Source organism: Ostrinia nubilalis, chromosome 9 (genome assembly GCF_963855985.1).
Source record: "Ostrinia nubilalis chromosome 9, ilOstNubi1.1, whole genome shotgun sequence".
NCBI classification, from domain to species: Eukaryota; Metazoa; Arthropoda; class Insecta; order Lepidoptera; family Crambidae; genus Ostrinia; species Ostrinia nubilalis.
Genome location: NC_087096.1, coordinates 14204297 through 14222073, shown reverse-complemented (window position 1 = coordinate 14222073; position 17777 = coordinate 14204297). Strand labels below are relative to the sequence as shown.

The window sequence follows — 17777 nt, the reverse complement described above, 5'->3', positions numbered from 1 at the left end:
AAACGCAAAGTTATCATTTGTGTAAATGAAAACATACTTTTTTTGGTAAATGTTGCCATTATGTAAACATTTGAGAGCTGCTTAGCTGATCACGGCTTCAAATCCGTTAAGTGGCGTTTGAGAATACCATTTAAAATTGAAGGATACTTAAATTTAGGAGCCCGTCAGCTGAGTGAAAGATTTGAGTAGCGTTTCAGTATTCGGCCGTTAGAGATTGAAGTCTAAGCGCAGACCACCGACTTTTATTTGGCCGATAGTTGGTGCTGCAACGAGTGCTGGTCGACCAACAAGTAGCCGGCGTCGGTGACCAGCTCAGTACATCTCCGAAGGTCGACTGGTGGACTCATGGGCGGGGTCACGTGGAGAAGGTTGTAGGGGAGGGTTATGGTCTGCGGAGATAACATTTTGACAGGTGTTGTGTTTTGTTTTTATAGTTGAGGGTTGTGGAAAGAGTATACCCATCTTTTTAGAAAAATAAGAGACCAGGAAACTCACTATACACTGGTCAGCTCCATCAACTCATAGTGTTGGTTATTCGTAATGGCATTGACCACATCTCCTCTTCCCTTGGAAGTCATAAAAGACGAAATATACGAAAGTCAGGCTTCCCCAACCCATTTGGGCAGCAGCATAGGGGGAGTGTAGGTCAATCCTCCATTTATTTGGAGTGGAAACTAAATGACTTGAAAGTCTATATAAGCATAACTGTGTACTTAAAAAAGCCTTACCTGACCAGCACTGTCCACAAAGACAGCACCAACGCACGTCAGCTCCACCAGCTCTAAGCAATAGTTGACGGCGATGCACCGGTTCGACGCGACCCCCATCAACGCTGTTGCGTATTTCTCAACGCCGAAGATTGCATTGCCGGCGGTAGCGTATGAGATGTTCGTTAGGTGGCGGATTTTATGCTGCAAAATGTTGAAAAGTTTCAATTTCAATTTTGTAGCAAACTAGGTAAACTTTGCATTCCTCGTCACTAATTGATTCCAATGCTACAGCTACAATATTCCTGAGTGAGACACCAATATTCTAGTGGGCCGATTCTCTCAAAGCCACGGGAAAAGCTATCTATGATACACAGAAGATGTCTTACGCCCGATTCCCATATTCAATCCTTGTCCAAATCCGGATTACAACTGTGAAATTGAATTCAGTTTTAGATTATATTTCCAAAATTTTCGATGCATTTACACTTTAATATTGTTTAAATAGTCTTATAAACATCAAAAACCGCAGTTATTTTGGCCAAAAACATATTAAAATTTGACAGTTGACAATCCAAATCCGTATAATTTGGATTAGGATTGAATATAGAAATCCAGTCTTAGAGTTCTGCCCACAGGCAATGATGGCGACCATCTATGACATCAAAAACAAACTTATCTTCATACAGATTGCGTAAGTACATAATTTACGGAGCAATAAACAATTTAAGTAAGAAACCAGTTATCCCTTACCTTCCTCCAGTAGTCGTCAGCCAAGTACATGATCTTTTGCGCAGCACCAGAGCACTTCCCAGCCGTGCGTGGAAACGTGAACACAGCGTGACCGCCTCGGAAGCTCCTGATGCTGCGCCAAGTCTTCTCGCAGTATTCGGACGCGTAGATCGTGGAGACGCCGCTTTTGGGGTTGTCTAGGGCTTCTTTTAGGCCGGGTATCTGGTCAAAGCATTATGAAGTTTAGGTATTATTATACAAGCCCTTCGATGTGTTGTGAAAAATAGCAGCGATATAAGAAACCGGCGAAATGCAAGTCGGAATTTAACATTCGACGCGATTTCTCGAAAATTAAATATGCCATTATTCAAATTAAATAACGAGAGGAGAATCATTATTAAGGCCGGGTAGCAGAGAAAATGGCGAAAATGAGGTTTTCATTTTTCATTTTTGAGGTACTAAACAGTAAAATTAAAGGCTAAGATTTTTATTGGGCATAGTTGAGGATATTTTCTAGGGCTATTAACGGATGGAAACACGATTTGATGAAGTTGACTCGATAGAATAAATTCCCAAAGTTACCTCTATTCGTTTTCTAATTATGGTTTTATTTTTAAAATAAGCGATTTGAGATTCTAAATCTTTTACTAAACTAAAGTTCAGAAATAACTTGAGGGCTTTTAACGGATGGAATTTTTATATTGCGTCTTATTTAGTTACTATGTTAAAAAATGTGGAAAAAATCGTCCATGACGGCTTGGACAATCTCAATCAGTCGCGCGGTGGCGCTTACGGAGGACGGACGCGTGTCAGTTTTTTGGACGTGACAGTTCGCGATTTGTCAATATTTTTGACAATGATGACTTTGACGAGTCACAGTATAATAATATCAGTGTTACTGGAGAAAGCTAAAATATTTGATAATTAAGAATTATCAATTTTGTCTACCTATTGAAATTTAAATCATTCGCATCCTTTTAAACGAAGACTCTACTTATGATACATAGTAAATTCCTTAAATATGAGACAAAACCAATGAGTTGAAATTACATATTAACCGCTTGAGTCCCAGACGGCATTCATTAATGTCATAACAATTGATTATCTATTATGTCTAGATTCGCGGGCCTTGAAGGATTAATAGTGCCTACATACAATCGTCTTACACCTATTAGAAGAGCACACTGATACAAATAAATAATAAAAAATTAGGTCAGTGGGTCAAAATATAGGGGCAGCTGCACGTCACTGAAAGACGATTCTGTTTACTCGGCATCTGCGCTGGAGAACATGAACCCTTGTTTACAGATGCAGATGTAAATGGAGTTATAACTGGAAAAATTTTACATGAAATGTTTAACAGAAATCAGTTAAAAGACACATACATGGAATACCAATAAGGTTGCGGAGGGAAAGCTACCTATTATAAACTAGCGGCCGCCCGCGACTTCGTTCGCGTGGACCTCGTTTTACCCCCGTTAGATATCATGTTGATAGATGGCGTTTCACGGCTTCCCCTGAATGAATATTTACGAACGTCATACAGTAGTTTGTCAAGCGCTGTAGATTTTAACCAATGACGATAGGTAGATGGCGCTTTTTACACGTCTTATTTATTTATTGAAATTTATTTGTCACATATCGACATAAGTTAGCCTATATGTTAATCTGGGTTATAAACAATAATACTGTTAAGTTTCAACAAAATCCGTTCAGTAGTTTTTGCGTGAAAGAGTAACAAACATGCAGACATCCAGACATCATGACATCCAAACTTTCGCCTTTATAATATTAGTAGGATAGGATATTTAACAATCCAAAATAATATTTACTATTTAGCATTTACTTACAGTAAATATTAGTTTAGATTGTGAAATAATTAAAATAAAAAAAAGAATAAAACAAAATAGGGTTTCAAATTACCTATCTTTATCTAATTTATACAGTGTGTCCGGGCATGTAGTGATCAAACCTTAAGGGCGTAATCTATGGACAATTTTATCGATGAAAATACTTCAAATTTGGGGCTTGACCCATTTCTCGCAAAATTACAAGGATTTAAGTTTTTAATTTTAAGTTTTCACCTCTTTCTTCAAAAATAAGTGATAGCGTGGGTAGCTTAACACTAATAAGTAAAAAATTTATATCATACGATAGCCAATAAAATTATCTAGTAGTAGAAGTAGAAAACAGATACAAGTTTCATACATTTTAAGGGAGTAAGAATGGATTTAATTAGAAAATAACATGACTTTTTTCACTTCTTTTTCAGTTATTTTCCAATACAAGAAAAACCAGATCGTTAAGGTATGTTTTATTTGCATTGTATTATTAGTATTTGAGCTATTCTACAAAACGAATGTAAATTTATCAGTCTACGTTTATTAGTTTTGACGTAATTGTTGAACAAAGATACCCCTTCCCAGCAGTTTCTATAGCGCACGCGACATGCGAAAATGCACTGCCTGAAAGAATCACACAACCTATTCCGATTACATACTAGCCGCCGACTTGTTATGCCGACTTAACCGATTATGCCCTTAAAGTTTGATCACTACAAGCCCGGACACATTGTATAGAGGTAAAGTTTGTGTGTTTGTATATTTGTTAAATTGTAAGGGGTAATCTCGGGATCTGCTGAACCTATTTTAACCCTATACTTGGCAAAGACGGTTTTGGTTAATGTTTGTGATTTAAACTATAAATATTGGATTTAGGACCAGTAAAGATCATGTAAAAAATACGAAAAAAAATCTTAGGTATGTAGTTTTGGAAATATAGTATGTATCTTTAAGTGCACATTGCCAGCTTTGTAGTAAATTAAAACATGGTTTATTTTTTAGTAGAAATTAGTTATTTAAATGAAAATTACTACAAAACCTTAAGCTATTCCCTAATTGAGAAATAAAAAATAAGTATCTTTCACAAAAAACTTAAAACAAAGTAAAAAAACCACTTCAAAGTTTGTAACGCCTTGCAAGTATAGCTGCATTTGGATGTATGAGAACCACTCCATCAGCGTCGTTGGAGTTCCTCCTGAACCTCAGACCCCTCTTATCATCCAGGAGAAGCAAATGCAGATAGGACACATGGAAATCCTGCAAGATTGATAAAAAAATACGAGGGGTATTGACGCCAACTGGTAACGAACTGTGTTCACGTCTTCGATTGAAGATAATTTGATACCTAACTTACAGTGGAAACGCAAGATAGCGGAAATGGATCTCTGGAACTCTCTGGGAAACTATGCAGCAGTCGAACTGGCTGAAATAATTCAATCACCAGTTTTATAACCAGAAGCATGCAGCAGCCTGGACAGGCTGCTCGCTTTTTGGGGTGATCTGGGTTGTTTGGAGTAGGAAGATCAGAGACCACCCAAGAGAATCAGGAGGCTAAATGCGGCTTCTAATTCATCAGCTGAAGTGTCACCGCTACTGACTTTCGACCTGATTCCAGATTTTGAAACCAGAAGCAGCATTTTGGGCGCCTGATTTTGTTGCTGCAGCACTAAGTTGTCCAAAAAACAACGATTCTTTAGTAAATGAATTAAAACTCACATCAGTATAATTTACAGCTTTTAATATTACTAACTAATAACTTTAATCCCTTTTTTATGCAATAGAATCTATAAAAAAAAACATAAAATAAAGTCAACGAGAACCTGGCAATGTCTCTTTAAAGATACATTCAAAATTGAAAGTAAATTATTACGTATCTGACAATGTGCATTTAGAGATACATTCGGACAATCCGCATCGTAGAAGAATAATTATACAAGTTTTGGGATGAAAAAACAGCACTATCATCAAGAAACATTTATTTACTATCCATATTTCTACAAATAATCACCAATATTCTTTAAAAAAAAACATCGAAAATAATAAAAATTATCAGCCGGTGCGTAGACGCCTGTCAACGGTCTGACATTTTTCATATTACTGTTAAATCTGTGCAGCCTGTAGCGATTCTATACTGTGTAACACAATCTGTAGTATTTGGGCTAACGTTATATTAAAAAAACATTTGAAAATAGTTTTTGGTTTTTCCCCTATATTTTTGTTTCGGTCAACGTATCTTTAAATGCACAATGCCAAGAAAAGGGTTAAAAAATCTTTCACCAATAGAAAGCCACATTATTTATCTGAGTGTAATAGGTTATATAAAAACCGAAAAATTGTACGCGGGCGAAGCGGCGGGCGGAAAGCTAGTTTATTTATAATTATGTAAGAGCATAATTATTAAAGTCGAAGTCAAACATTCTTTATTTGTGTGGACCTATATTAACGAGAGATGGAAGGAAGGTGTGTTCTTTGTATGACGTAGGCATCCGATTTTCTGAAATGGGGTCATGAAATGAAGGGGGTGAAAAAAGGGGGCAAAGTTTGTATGGGACAAAGTGATTCTTTGGTTCAATCTACTTGAAATTTTGCTTAACAATTCCTTAATATTATAATTCATGAAAAACGTGTAGAAGGGGTAGAAAGTTATTTTGGGAGTCATTTGCTTCGAAGTTGATATCAATACTAGATACTTACTGCTTTTGATTTAATTACTTTTTATTTTTACAAATGTTTGAAAACTCCATGTCAGATTGCAATCAATGTCAAGTGAAATCTCAAATTGAAATGTCTCAATCTCAATGAGGAGGCTCTGCATTTATTCCTAGAATTCCCCTAACACCGTCAAATTACCCTTTCGAATTCAAGACAGTGCAGTTTCCCATCAAAATCTGCTTCGTAATGACTATAAACAAAGTCAAACTCTAGCGACCTCTGCATAAACTCCCATGAGTGCTCAGAGCGGGTGCCTGCGGCAGGTAACCGCGTGTGATGCTCATAGTGATTTTCGACACAGAGCCCCGTACCTACATACGTTATATATAAATTATGGAAGACCCAGACCAATACAAACAAATATGTATGCAATTTTAGTATGTTATTTTTATTTATTAATAAACAAAAAGACTGAACAAAATTGATGCGTGTACTGATTAATGTAATTAACCACATGCAAAGTTTCGTGAATTGCAACAACTATAATTTATTATCCAAGCTCTAAATAATCGCTACTACGAGTAACTGATCATAAAATGTTTTTCCAATCGCTCAAGCTCCCGAGGATCTACCGATAGGTCGGGTGACGTAATCTTGAAATTCTTTTGGCCGGCGTGGAACTTCCGTAAGGTTGGGTGACGCCACGCCTCTTTGAACCGTGTTTACTTTGGCAGTTATATTTTATATTTATTCGATTCTAAAATATATTCCCAAAAATTCTGAAAGTTGTTTTTATAACTTGGATATTTTGATTTGTATTAGAAAGTGCTGTGAGTGTGACGCTTGAACGGAAGGAAGTCATCCTAACCTAACCAACTGCGTATTTCTATACTGTGTAGCCGCGAGAGCCCTTTGGCGCGCTGTCTTCGGCGAAGTATTGCGCGCGCAGATTTTGACAGCGCGAAATACCTACTTTAGCAGAAATACCAAGCCTTAAGTGTAGTGAATAATTTAGTCTACATACTACTTCATACGGCCATTCAGAATACACTTGTCTAGTTCTTCTCAGAAAGAAACATGAAATGTTAGTTATTAGTATTACCCAATGATTATGGACTTCGGTACAGACCAAGACCAATTGAAAAAGCCATTGCGATTTTAGCTCGCATTGACACGTGTAAGCAAACATATAACAGTAAATCAATTACAAATTAACAATTAAAATACCTCACTGTGTATTACAGTAATTCAGTTCACAAATCAAAAATCAAATTACCTCTCTGATTGAGTTCTTAGCGGTTAAGCTGTAGATCCAAGCTATACAAGAATTTTAGTGATTCGAAGGAGAGAAAAGAGATTAGAGGATATCTAGAAGTTAAGCGGGAATGTTCCCGCGAATTACCTTGTCATAATCATTGGCCAGTCCCACCGCCACCACCATGTAGTCATAGCTGATCTTGTCTCCCCACAAGTGTGCACCACACAGTTGCAGGGATCGAATTCCACGGCGCGGTCTTGGATCCACGTGACATCTTTGGTCAGCACCGACTTCTGCGGTCTGTAGGTAGCTATCTTATAAGCCGGCTGCGACTGATGTTAATAAAGGCTGGTAGTAGTGTATCTAGAAGTTAACGTGACTATTCCCACCTCTCGTTCTCACCGCTGCAACTCCTATGTAGCCAGGATCTACAGCTTGACCGCCAATAAAAGTTCTAGAAGTTATTTGGGAATGTTACCGTACAAACCTTGTCGTAATCATTGACCAGTCCGACCGCTAACACCATGTAGTCGTAGCTGATCTTGTCCCCGCCACAGGTGTGCACCACACAGTTGCAGGGATCGAATTCCACGGCGCGGTCTTGGATCCACCTGACATCTTTGGGCAGCACCGACTTCTGCGGTCTGTAGCTCTCTTTAAACTTGCTTATACCGGCCGCGACTAGCGTGAATTGGGGCTGGTAGTAGTGTATCTGGAAATGTTAATTTATTGTCTGGTATAGTAAATACGTATCAAGAAAATAATATGAAATTGCAAGCCCAATCCTATCTACATTATCAAAAGATTCAAAAGCTTAACGTGGATACATGCTTCTGAAACTAGTTACCTTGGTTTCAAAAGCATGCATCCACGTCAACTACCATAACCTACTACTCTAATGCCTGTTTTCACCATCAATCCCCAATTTTTAAGTGACCTCTATGAAAACAAAATGCCTGTTTATGTGTTACCGTAGGCGTAGGGGTCATTTAAAAATTACGGATTGATGGTGAAAACGGGCATAACTCTATTATTTCTGCTTGGCCGAAAGATAGACTAGTTGAGGATGTTAAATAGAAATTATTTCGCCTTTTGCACCTTATTTTATCTGCAATAAAGGATACAATCAAAATAGTGGCAGCTTTATTCCGTAAACATTACACTGCTTTGTTTGTTTGCTTACTGAAACAGTGTGATAGTTTGGTTTGGTAACAGCTAAATTGCCAGTGTGTCGTTACTACTACTACTGTACCTGAGACGGTTCCACGACAATAATATCCTCCCCTTTGAGTTTCCTGGCGAACCTCCAAGCTATGCTGCAGCCGCCTGTCCCTCCCCCCACCACGAGAAGTTTACATCTGCAAACAAAACATATTTGTCACGAACATCAAGTTTAAAACTGGCACCTTATGCTGTATTAAGCGTTATTTTATACTATCTTTATTATTTTAACTGAGAATATGGCACTCTGCACACCTAAGTGACTTGATTGAAACACACTCGTAGTCTTGGATTGGTGGAGTCAGGCCTTTTTAAAAGCCTATTTGTATAAAATAATAAGTGTCTTTTAGTGCTATACTTGGCCTCTCTAACACTACCTAACGTATGAGTTACATACAATTTACATAATATTAAATACCTGTGATTTGTCCTGCAGTGTTGCACTCCATAGCGTCTTACTGCATTTGCGCCATAAATGAGTTTCTTTAAGTTTATATTCATCTCATTTCCACTGGAATTTCATTTTACTAGAATTCATGACATATTTGTTTTGGTCCATGTAAAGTTTGGAGCCAACTAGATTATTATAGGCAAAGGTAAACCTATTTATTAAAATGATACATTACTATTATAGGAATAATTAGAACACATTAAGATATCGATGTTAATAATGTCTCTTCCAAAAAACCATATTGGAGATTTTTCATTTCGCCTTTCTCCTTTAGCATCTCTCTCTCTCTTTCTTTGTCTGACAACGGTCTGGTAGGGAGTGAAAACACGAAAGCTCTTTCAAATAAACCTCATATAATTCACAATAACAAAATATATGGTATTTACATAAATCTCTAAAAAATTATAACAGGTTACTTTAAATTTTTGTCTTAAAAAGTGTTATTTTTTTGATTGTGATATCATTAAAACAACTAATTAAACTCTTATAAATTAAGTTTACAATCAACAGATGCTATAGATCCACTAGCACAACTCTTATACATTGAAATAAGACCGTTTTAGCGGTTTTAGGTATACGTTAAGCGGTTTTAGTATACATTAAACATAAAGTATATTTCATCTGCATCTGGGTCTTGGTGTAATAATCCATAAAATATGTAACAAGCATATTTTGATTAGTTACACTAATATAATACTCTGTCAGAGTCGTATCACGTTTATTTTTGTGTTTCGTGGCTGTTTATGTAACATTAAATAGAATAAATAAATGTATACAAAAGTACATTATTTTATATGAATAACAATCTGGACAACCGTACATTTTTTAATAAACTTACTCAGTACATAACCGACGAAAATTAAGCCACTATCATAGTGAGTATGTTTTTGCCTACAAACTAAAATTTGTCAAGTATATTAAAGAAATAATACCCCAATTTTAATGCTATTGCTATTCTTATTTCAATTAAAGTATAGCTCAGCTCTAAATCAAATATTTCACAAATTTTAAAGTACAAATCGATATTACAAATGGTGTCATAATTTTTAAATTCAACTTCAAATAACGTGGTAAAAATTAAAAATTTCAAAATATACACAACAAAACACCCATTGACAACAAATCAATGTAAAAATGTAACGCATAAAAATACCTCTTTTCATTTTTTGTCTTTGAGACATTTAGGTACAGTTAGCACCGTAAGAGTACCCCAGTTTTAAAAACTGGTTTTATTTTGTAAGCGACTTTTAAGGTTTTTTGCTAACTGTACATACTTTATATGAGACAAAGTTCATACAATGTTCTAAAAAAGAAATAGATCCAAAAAACGCCACTTAAATATATTTATGGCGCTAAACTTAATTACCAAAGCGTCAAGAGAATTCACTAATATTTCATGTCAACAGTACCTAGCTAGTTCATATAAAAGTGCGCAAAATCTACCAATCATTTCCTCTTGTTGCTAAAATATACAAATATTCGTCTTTACAAGACACTTGTGCTTGCCCTAATATTGGACTAAAATTACTGCCTGTTAGATGATATACAGACGACATATTCCATCCTCGTTTGGGGTATATATAAATACCAAAGACAGTCGAAAAAAGTGTTAAAATTACCTTGCGGTGACGTTAGTCGCTAAAGTTAATGTGTTGCTTAACTTATGTAGCTACTTAGCGAGCGGGTTGACGATCTTCCTGATGAATTCGGGCCCGTGGTAGTTGCCTTTCAGCATCAAGTTCCAGTAGAGGAACGGGAACAGGTCTTTCTTCATGTAGTACGCTATCGTGCTCTCACGCGACTGGAACAATAAAAAAGTAGGTATGTGCTTAAAGGAGCGAACGTAAGAGATAAGTGATATTCTGAAGAACAGTGTAGCGTGCTACGGAGAGGCCCATGCTCGGTGTTTCTTTACGAGATCGAATCCAAAATCAGGAGATCCGTAAAATAACTAAAGTCGTTGACATAGCCCGACGGATAGCAAGCTGTAGTGGATATGGGCAGGGCATATGTCGATGGATTGGCCGATTGGATATGGCCGATGGGATAGGGCACCTCAAAGGTTGCAGGAAGGCGCCGGATACAGGCTGCTACCAACCGGCCAATTTGGAAATCATTGGGGGAGGCCTATGTTCAGCAGTCGACATCCTGTGGTTGAAATGATGACGTGGGCCAGCGTGGCTGGCTGGTTACCTTGGGAGGATCAAGCACCGCATAGTATAACTGCAGATCCTGGCTAGTTATAAATACAGGAGTTTAAGTATTGGGAGCCAGGAATTCTATCAGGGTTTACCTGGTCAAAAGGCAGCGTCTCGTGTGGGACCCCATCGTAGATGAACTCAGCCAATCTGGTATACACTTGCCGTAGTCGGTGAGCAGCGGGCACGCGCCGTAGCCGTTCTAATATAGCTCATGAGATCAGCTTCACATGTGACCCTGTGTAACCTAGGAGGATCATGATTACCTGGTCGAAGGGTAGCGTCTCGTGCGGCACCCCGTCGTAGATGAATTCAGCGAGTATACACTTGCCGTAGTCGGTGAGCAGCGGGCACGCGCGGTAGCCGTTCTAATATAGCTCATGAGATCAGCTTCACATGTGACCCTAGGTATTCTAGGAGGATCAAGATTACCTGATCGAAGGGCAGCGTCTCGTGCGGCACCCCATCGTAGATGAACTCAGCAAGTATGCATTTCCCATAGTCTGTGAGCAACGGGCACGCGCCGTAGCCGTTGTAGCGCGCCGCTACGGGCTTCTCTTGCATCGAGTTTGTAAGATTCACTTCTAGCACGTGGCACTGCTTCGCTGCATAAATAAAAAATAAAAGATTGTTAGCTAATAGCCCACCATAATCAAAATATGGTAAAATACGATAGCGATAAACAGTAACGCCAAATACAATAGTTGACTTGACACTACCTACATCAATAGGGTGGTGGACAATTAACATACTTTTTATCAGCTATCAAAACGCGATTTTGTTGCTATAATGTCATGAAGTCAAATCTATAGTCAAATTTATTAGATTCACTATTTTCTCACCCCAATAAGAGTTACTGTATTAGCGCTCACTAGTTGGCGCCACTAGCGAGTCACAGTCTTACTCTACAGTGGCGCCACCACTCTACTTAGTGAAAATGACATAGTTCTAACTACGCTTCAGCAGAGCTGTACGGGTAAAGCTTCAATATGACATCAATTTCGTTGTCTAAGAGGGTGATAAGCATGAAGAAGTTTTTTTAGTTTTTGATATGGCTTCTATACAAAGTTGTAAACAGTTTTACACAATATTTTTATCACAAACTCACCAATAGCAGCAGCCGTCTTGCTGTTGGGCGTATTCGTGCAGTCTCCGATTCCATACACGTTGGGATATTTCTTGTGCTGCAGCGAGAATTTGTCCACGTCCAAATAACCCGCCGAGTCGGCCAGTTCTGTGTTCGTTCGGAGAAACTCCGGTGTCATCATTGGAGGCGTTACGTGAAGGAGGTCGTAACATACTGTCGTTAGCTGTAATAGTATTTTAAATCAACTGTATTGCAAATTAGAAGAGAAAAGTAAAATTACCGTTAGATAATTCCTGGCAATTAGTGGTGACTAAGTTTGTTCCGGCGTTTCTTCTCAGCACTTGCCTTATGTTTGTCTCGAAGCGCTGGTAGGGCCCAAAAGATAAGGAGACATGTAAAGTGCCCCATAAGGGCTACCTTTTCTTTTTTTATTATTTACTATATTTTGACGTTCATAAGTGCCACTTGTGATCTAAACTGAATAAATATTTTTGATTTTGATTTTTGAAAATGAGAAGTGGGAATGATGAGCCAGGAAACTAAACCATATCGCCTGTAGAACATACTGTTCCATAAGATCTCTTTTAGCTTAGCGTCTTTATTACTAGTTTTTGCAGAAATCGTGCACCTAGTGTCTAAAAATATGACGGTTCACGGTTGAAACATTAAATCAGCACTAGTGTATGCTAAAAAGAACATATATTATTCACAAAAAATATATGAAAGTTTTGGTGCATAATAGCAATTTGTGTAGATGACTTTGCGACGAAAATGTCGCAATGTTCCTAAAGCATATTATTATACAAAATCTCAGATTCCATTGTCACTATGGTCACGAGTCACGACACTGTGGGTGGATATGATCAGTTTCGAATCCTTGCTAAAACTGAACCTTAAGACCTAGAACAGAAGAGTTAAAATAATTACCTCATTCTTCTTATCAGTGTTGTAGAACACAGCCTCCTTCTTCTCAGGCCGGACCTCATACAGCACGGTCTTGTAGTTGACGTCGATGTGCTTTTTCTCGACTACCTTCATAAGCGCGTCTGCGTACTTCTTCACGCCAAATATGACGGGGAGGCACGTGTTGTACGTCACTTTGGACTTGCCGCGGACGCCCGTCTGGAAACGAGAATAAGAAATTACATTCGGTATAATGGATTGGCTTTATTTGGATATCATTATGGTATTAGGCAGCCAGTGCCAAGTAGCTAGCGCTCTGCATCAATAAGGACATCAGAAACTGTTTTCAAGCTCGTTTTTCAGTAGAATTATTGCTAAGAAACCTTCACTAATACCAGTTTGGGTAGTAAAAGTTTTTATTTAAAATGCTAAGTACTTTCATGCCTGTTCCACGTGTATCTGATGTAAAATGAAAAAATAAAAACTCAGAACTTTGACTACAGAGGACACTCCTTTCTTTAACTAATACGTAAGTGGTAGTAGAACTCAGGATGAGTAGGTATTTAATATTGCCTATATTCAAAGAATAAGCTACAACCGAAAAAGGCCTCTATTATCTGTCTTCTCGACACGTAGGGCTGCTGTAATTGTAAACTATCAATCGTAAAATACAATGCCTTAATGAGTACTATAGAATAAACAATGAGTACTCAATCAAGATCACATAAATATTGAATAGACCATTGAGTGGTTTATTCCAAAACAATAAACTGTTATTTTTGAGATCTCGAATTATGTGAGTCAATGTCATGATGATACTATTGTATTATTTCAACAAAGGTTTTGTTTAGATTTATGTGAGCCAAACTTAAAAATGTGATTCATGTGTGATTTGATGAAGTGTCATCATTTCATAATACACTGGCCGGTGTTAAGTGTTATGTTGGGTATTAAATGTATGTTTTTACTACAAACATAATATGGCATGTGCCAATGTTAAACGAGACACTCTCGATTATCGGCATTGCTTCTTTCTCCTCTCTATGCTTCAAGTAAACAGATGATGTCCTCTTAGAATCTAAGAGGACAGGACGTCTCTATAGCTGGGTTCTTTTTCAGGCATGGGGCACATTAAGCCACCGTTCAAATTGAGCATAAATTCTGACACTACACAAACAACGTTGTAGGTCGCGCCACCTCTCTATGCATGGCACAACAAAACTATGTTGGGAGACTCACCATCCTAAAGTACGAGTCGGCCAAATAAGCGATCTTCTGCGGCGCGCCCGGGCACTTGATGGGCGTATCAGGAAACGTAAAAATGGCGTCGCCACCACGGAATCGCTGCAGGTCGCGCCATGTTTTTTCGCAGTATTCCGGCGCGTATATCGTGGATACGCCGCTGTTCTCGTCTGTAAGTGCTTGGAAGAGACCTGGGACCTGGAGATATTATTATGGGAATAAAAAAGACCGTCAATTCAGCATTTCAGTTCTTTATAAGTAGTATATTAGCATACTAGACGATATGTTAACTTGGTGTAAGAGGACTGATGCAATGCCAAATCTACGACACATACCTAGGTAGGTAGGTTGGGGTAGAAAAGTTCTCGAATAGCCACCACGGATTGGAAGATAAAGTTCAGACAAGCCTTTCGGTGGACCGACGATCTGGCGAAGGTTGTGGGAAGCATCAGAATGTGGGCAGCACAAGACCGGTCATTGTAGAAATCCTTGGAGGAGACCTTTGTCAAGTAGTCTTTTTGTAGTAGTGTAGCTGAGCGTCTTTTGATTGAAACCAATAAGATTTTTTTTTATTTCACTAGATCTCGTTTGTCGAGTCATGCGTCTATGACGACGCGAAATAAGACACTATGCAGGCGCGGATCCACCGTTGTGGGCACTGTGGGCCTGACCCTAATTTGCTTGTTTTAATTATGATCTATTGATAAGATCCATAGGCTGATGATAAAAACGGCTGACTGATGAGCCTTTAAAAAATCGAGCGTGATTTGGAACACAGCCGTTCCACTAAAACGCCGCCGCCACCGACCACTTAGCTCTCACTTTGCAAATGGTGGCTGTGCCCACAACCTTTTTTGAGGGCTGGATCCGCGCCTGACACTATGACTGTGGAGATGTCATATTCATATTCATATTCATTTATTTGCTCACTAAGTGTAGGTACATAAGGTCTTATAACTAAATACAGTGCTTAAAACTTAGTAACCTAGTTTAGGTATTGCAAATTTTTTGGAGAGCTGCATGCATGCTATATAATTATTTATTTTGTAGGTAAGTATAATATTATATTTTAAGTATTTATTTACAGTCCAGAGCGCCATTAAAAGTTATTCAGTTTACGTTAGTGTATTAGTTTTATCACAAAATCAGTCCTGTATTATTATTTTATTTATTATTTAAATATTCATCTAATTTATAGTAACATTTATTTATTAAGTATTGTTTCAACTTTTTATTGAATATTGTGTACTTTTGTTCATTTTTTATTTCTTGTGGTAGTTTATTAAATAACTTGATGGCCATGTAATATGGGCTGGTATTTAACATTTTTATTCTGGAGTATGGGAGGCATAGTCTCTCAACAAGTGTTGAATTCTTAGAAAAGTGCCATACTACCAACCTTATCGTAATCATTCTGCAAACCGACAGCTATGACGACATACTCGTACTGTATCTCGTCCCCGCCCTTGGTTTGCACCACTCCCTTCTGTGGGTCGATGGACACCGCTCTATCCTTGATCCACTTAGCGTTGGAGGGTAATACGCTCTCTTCTTGACGGCGGGTGTCGTCTATTGTCTTTACCCCGGCGCCTACGAGCGTCCACAGCGGCTGGTAGTAGTGGTCCTGGAAGAGTTCATAGATTAATATGCGATTCATTCTTATTGGTATACAGGGTACATATAAATGGTATGGTGAAGTCAGAAATTTGATATCATCATTTTAATTTTTTTAATTTTCATACAAAATAAATTTTATAAAATCCGATTTGTATGAAAATTAAAGTAATTTAAATGAAGATATCAATTTTCTGACTTCACCATACCATTTATATGCCCATGTTAACATGGGCTAGTGTCGGCTCATATACCCATTTACCTAACACCCTGTATATGGGATTGAAATATTTAGATAACGTTTATTATAATGGTCATCAAGGGAGCAAAGGTGAAACAAGAAAGGCAAGGTAAACAACTTTTAATACTAATTAATATAAAATAAATAAAATTAGAACATTTAAAATGTTTTTCTTATTATTAAAGAAGCTAGAGACACACAAAATATTATGTTCAGAATAGGTAGAGAACCTGTTGGTAGGTATAATTGTGATAAATCATCATTATAATAGTCAAGAAGCCAAAAGCCAGTTTTAGATAAAAAAAGTGAGCAGTTTAAACAGATTGTAATCACTTTAATGTTGTTTTTGTTTCTTTGACCTTACATGGACTGCAAATTACTCAAATATGTTGACATGAAAATATGTTTTTGAGAGATCATGCAAAAATTTTATTCTATACATAAATATCATTATAGTTCAAGAATATGACTTGACAACAGAACAGGTGTGATGTGAGTCATACCTTGTGATAATTATTACCTGTATAATAGTAAATGTATTAATAGATATTATGTAATGTCTTAGCAACACTTTAAGTAAAGTTTTTGCTTGGATTTAAATTTATCATATTTTATATGATAATATCACAAAATTATCTAATCATAACAATAACTTCAGTAATATTGGGTTACTGTGGTACTGTCCCTAAATAAAAGTAATTGGTTTTTTACACTTACTCTTTACTTACAATTTTGTTAAATAATTAAGTAGGTACCTATGCTCTTTTTAATATTGATAAGCAACATTAAGCGATAAATCATACATAACATAAAAGTGTTACTCTTATAGTCTGTAGTCATAATGAGTAATAACTAAAGTAACCTTCAGTACAACGTTTATGATATTGGACAATATTTACAGTCCATTGTTTGGTTATCACTCCAGTCTGCTTGCAATATACCTATTATAAAAACTGAGGGACTTTACACAATGTCTATCAATACATTATTATTTGCTCTATTTAAGTGGAACCTTTGTAAGTTAATAAGCGAAACAGCCTTTAACACCTAATGTAAAAAATATATTACTTTTAAAAATGCACTTGAAGTATTTATGTATTAATCAAACAGTATGTGAAGATTGTAAGGAATATTACTACATAATTGTAAAAAAAATACTTAACTTACCGAGCTGGGTTCAAGCACAAAAACGTCGTCTTTCCTTAGCTTTTTAGCGAACTTCGCAGCTATTGTGCATCCTCCAGAACCACCGCCGACAACTAGTAGCTTACACCTGGTACAAAAAAAGCGAATAAATTTTATTTACGTATTTTTCCCACATTATAACACGAATAGAGATTCTACATAACTGATCAACTCTAGAAGAACATAAATACATACTTATAATTTGCGTTTGTAACTGAAGAAGCCGAAAAGTTTCTGATAAGACTCGGGGATGATATGGAAGAAAGTTTTCGCAAGATATTCATTGTGAGAAGTCCGAACGACGAATGGGGACACTACAAAACTAAATTACAACATTAATAAGTACTGTCGCAAACGCGTTTAATCATAAGAATGCTGATAATAGTGATTTAAACGTAAATTCCGCCTAGCTTTGGTAGATTGTGTTGACATAACAGCTGAGCTG

At 37.2% G+C, this 17777-nt stretch overlaps 1 protein-coding gene across 1 annotated transcript in view; it reads right to left on the bottom strand.

Moving 5' to 3' along the window:
- LOC135074860 (uncharacterized) overlaps positions 1-17777 on the bottom strand; it is a 22692-nt gene extending 4915 nt beyond the window's left edge. Inside the window, exons 1-13 of the mRNA XM_063969241.1 lie at positions 17528-17777; positions 17315-17420; positions 15692-15916; positions 14290-14490; positions 13075-13269; positions 12169-12370; positions 11493-11665; positions 10533-10663; positions 8830-8922; positions 8443-8548; positions 7678-7902; positions 1461-1661; positions 729-911 (exon numbers count right to left, since the gene is read on the bottom strand). Of these exons, the coding sequence (XP_063825311.1) occupies positions 729-911; positions 1461-1661; positions 7678-7902; positions 8443-8548; positions 8830-8922; positions 10533-10663; positions 11493-11665; positions 12169-12370; positions 13075-13269; positions 14290-14490; positions 15692-15916; positions 17315-17420; positions 17528-17616 (2130 nt within the window). The 5' untranslated portion in view covers positions 17617-17777. The remainder of the gene's footprint in view (positions 1-728; positions 912-1460; positions 1662-7677; positions 7903-8442; positions 8549-8829; positions 8923-10532; positions 10664-11492; positions 11666-12168; positions 12371-13074; positions 13270-14289; positions 14491-15691; positions 15917-17314; positions 17421-17527) is intronic.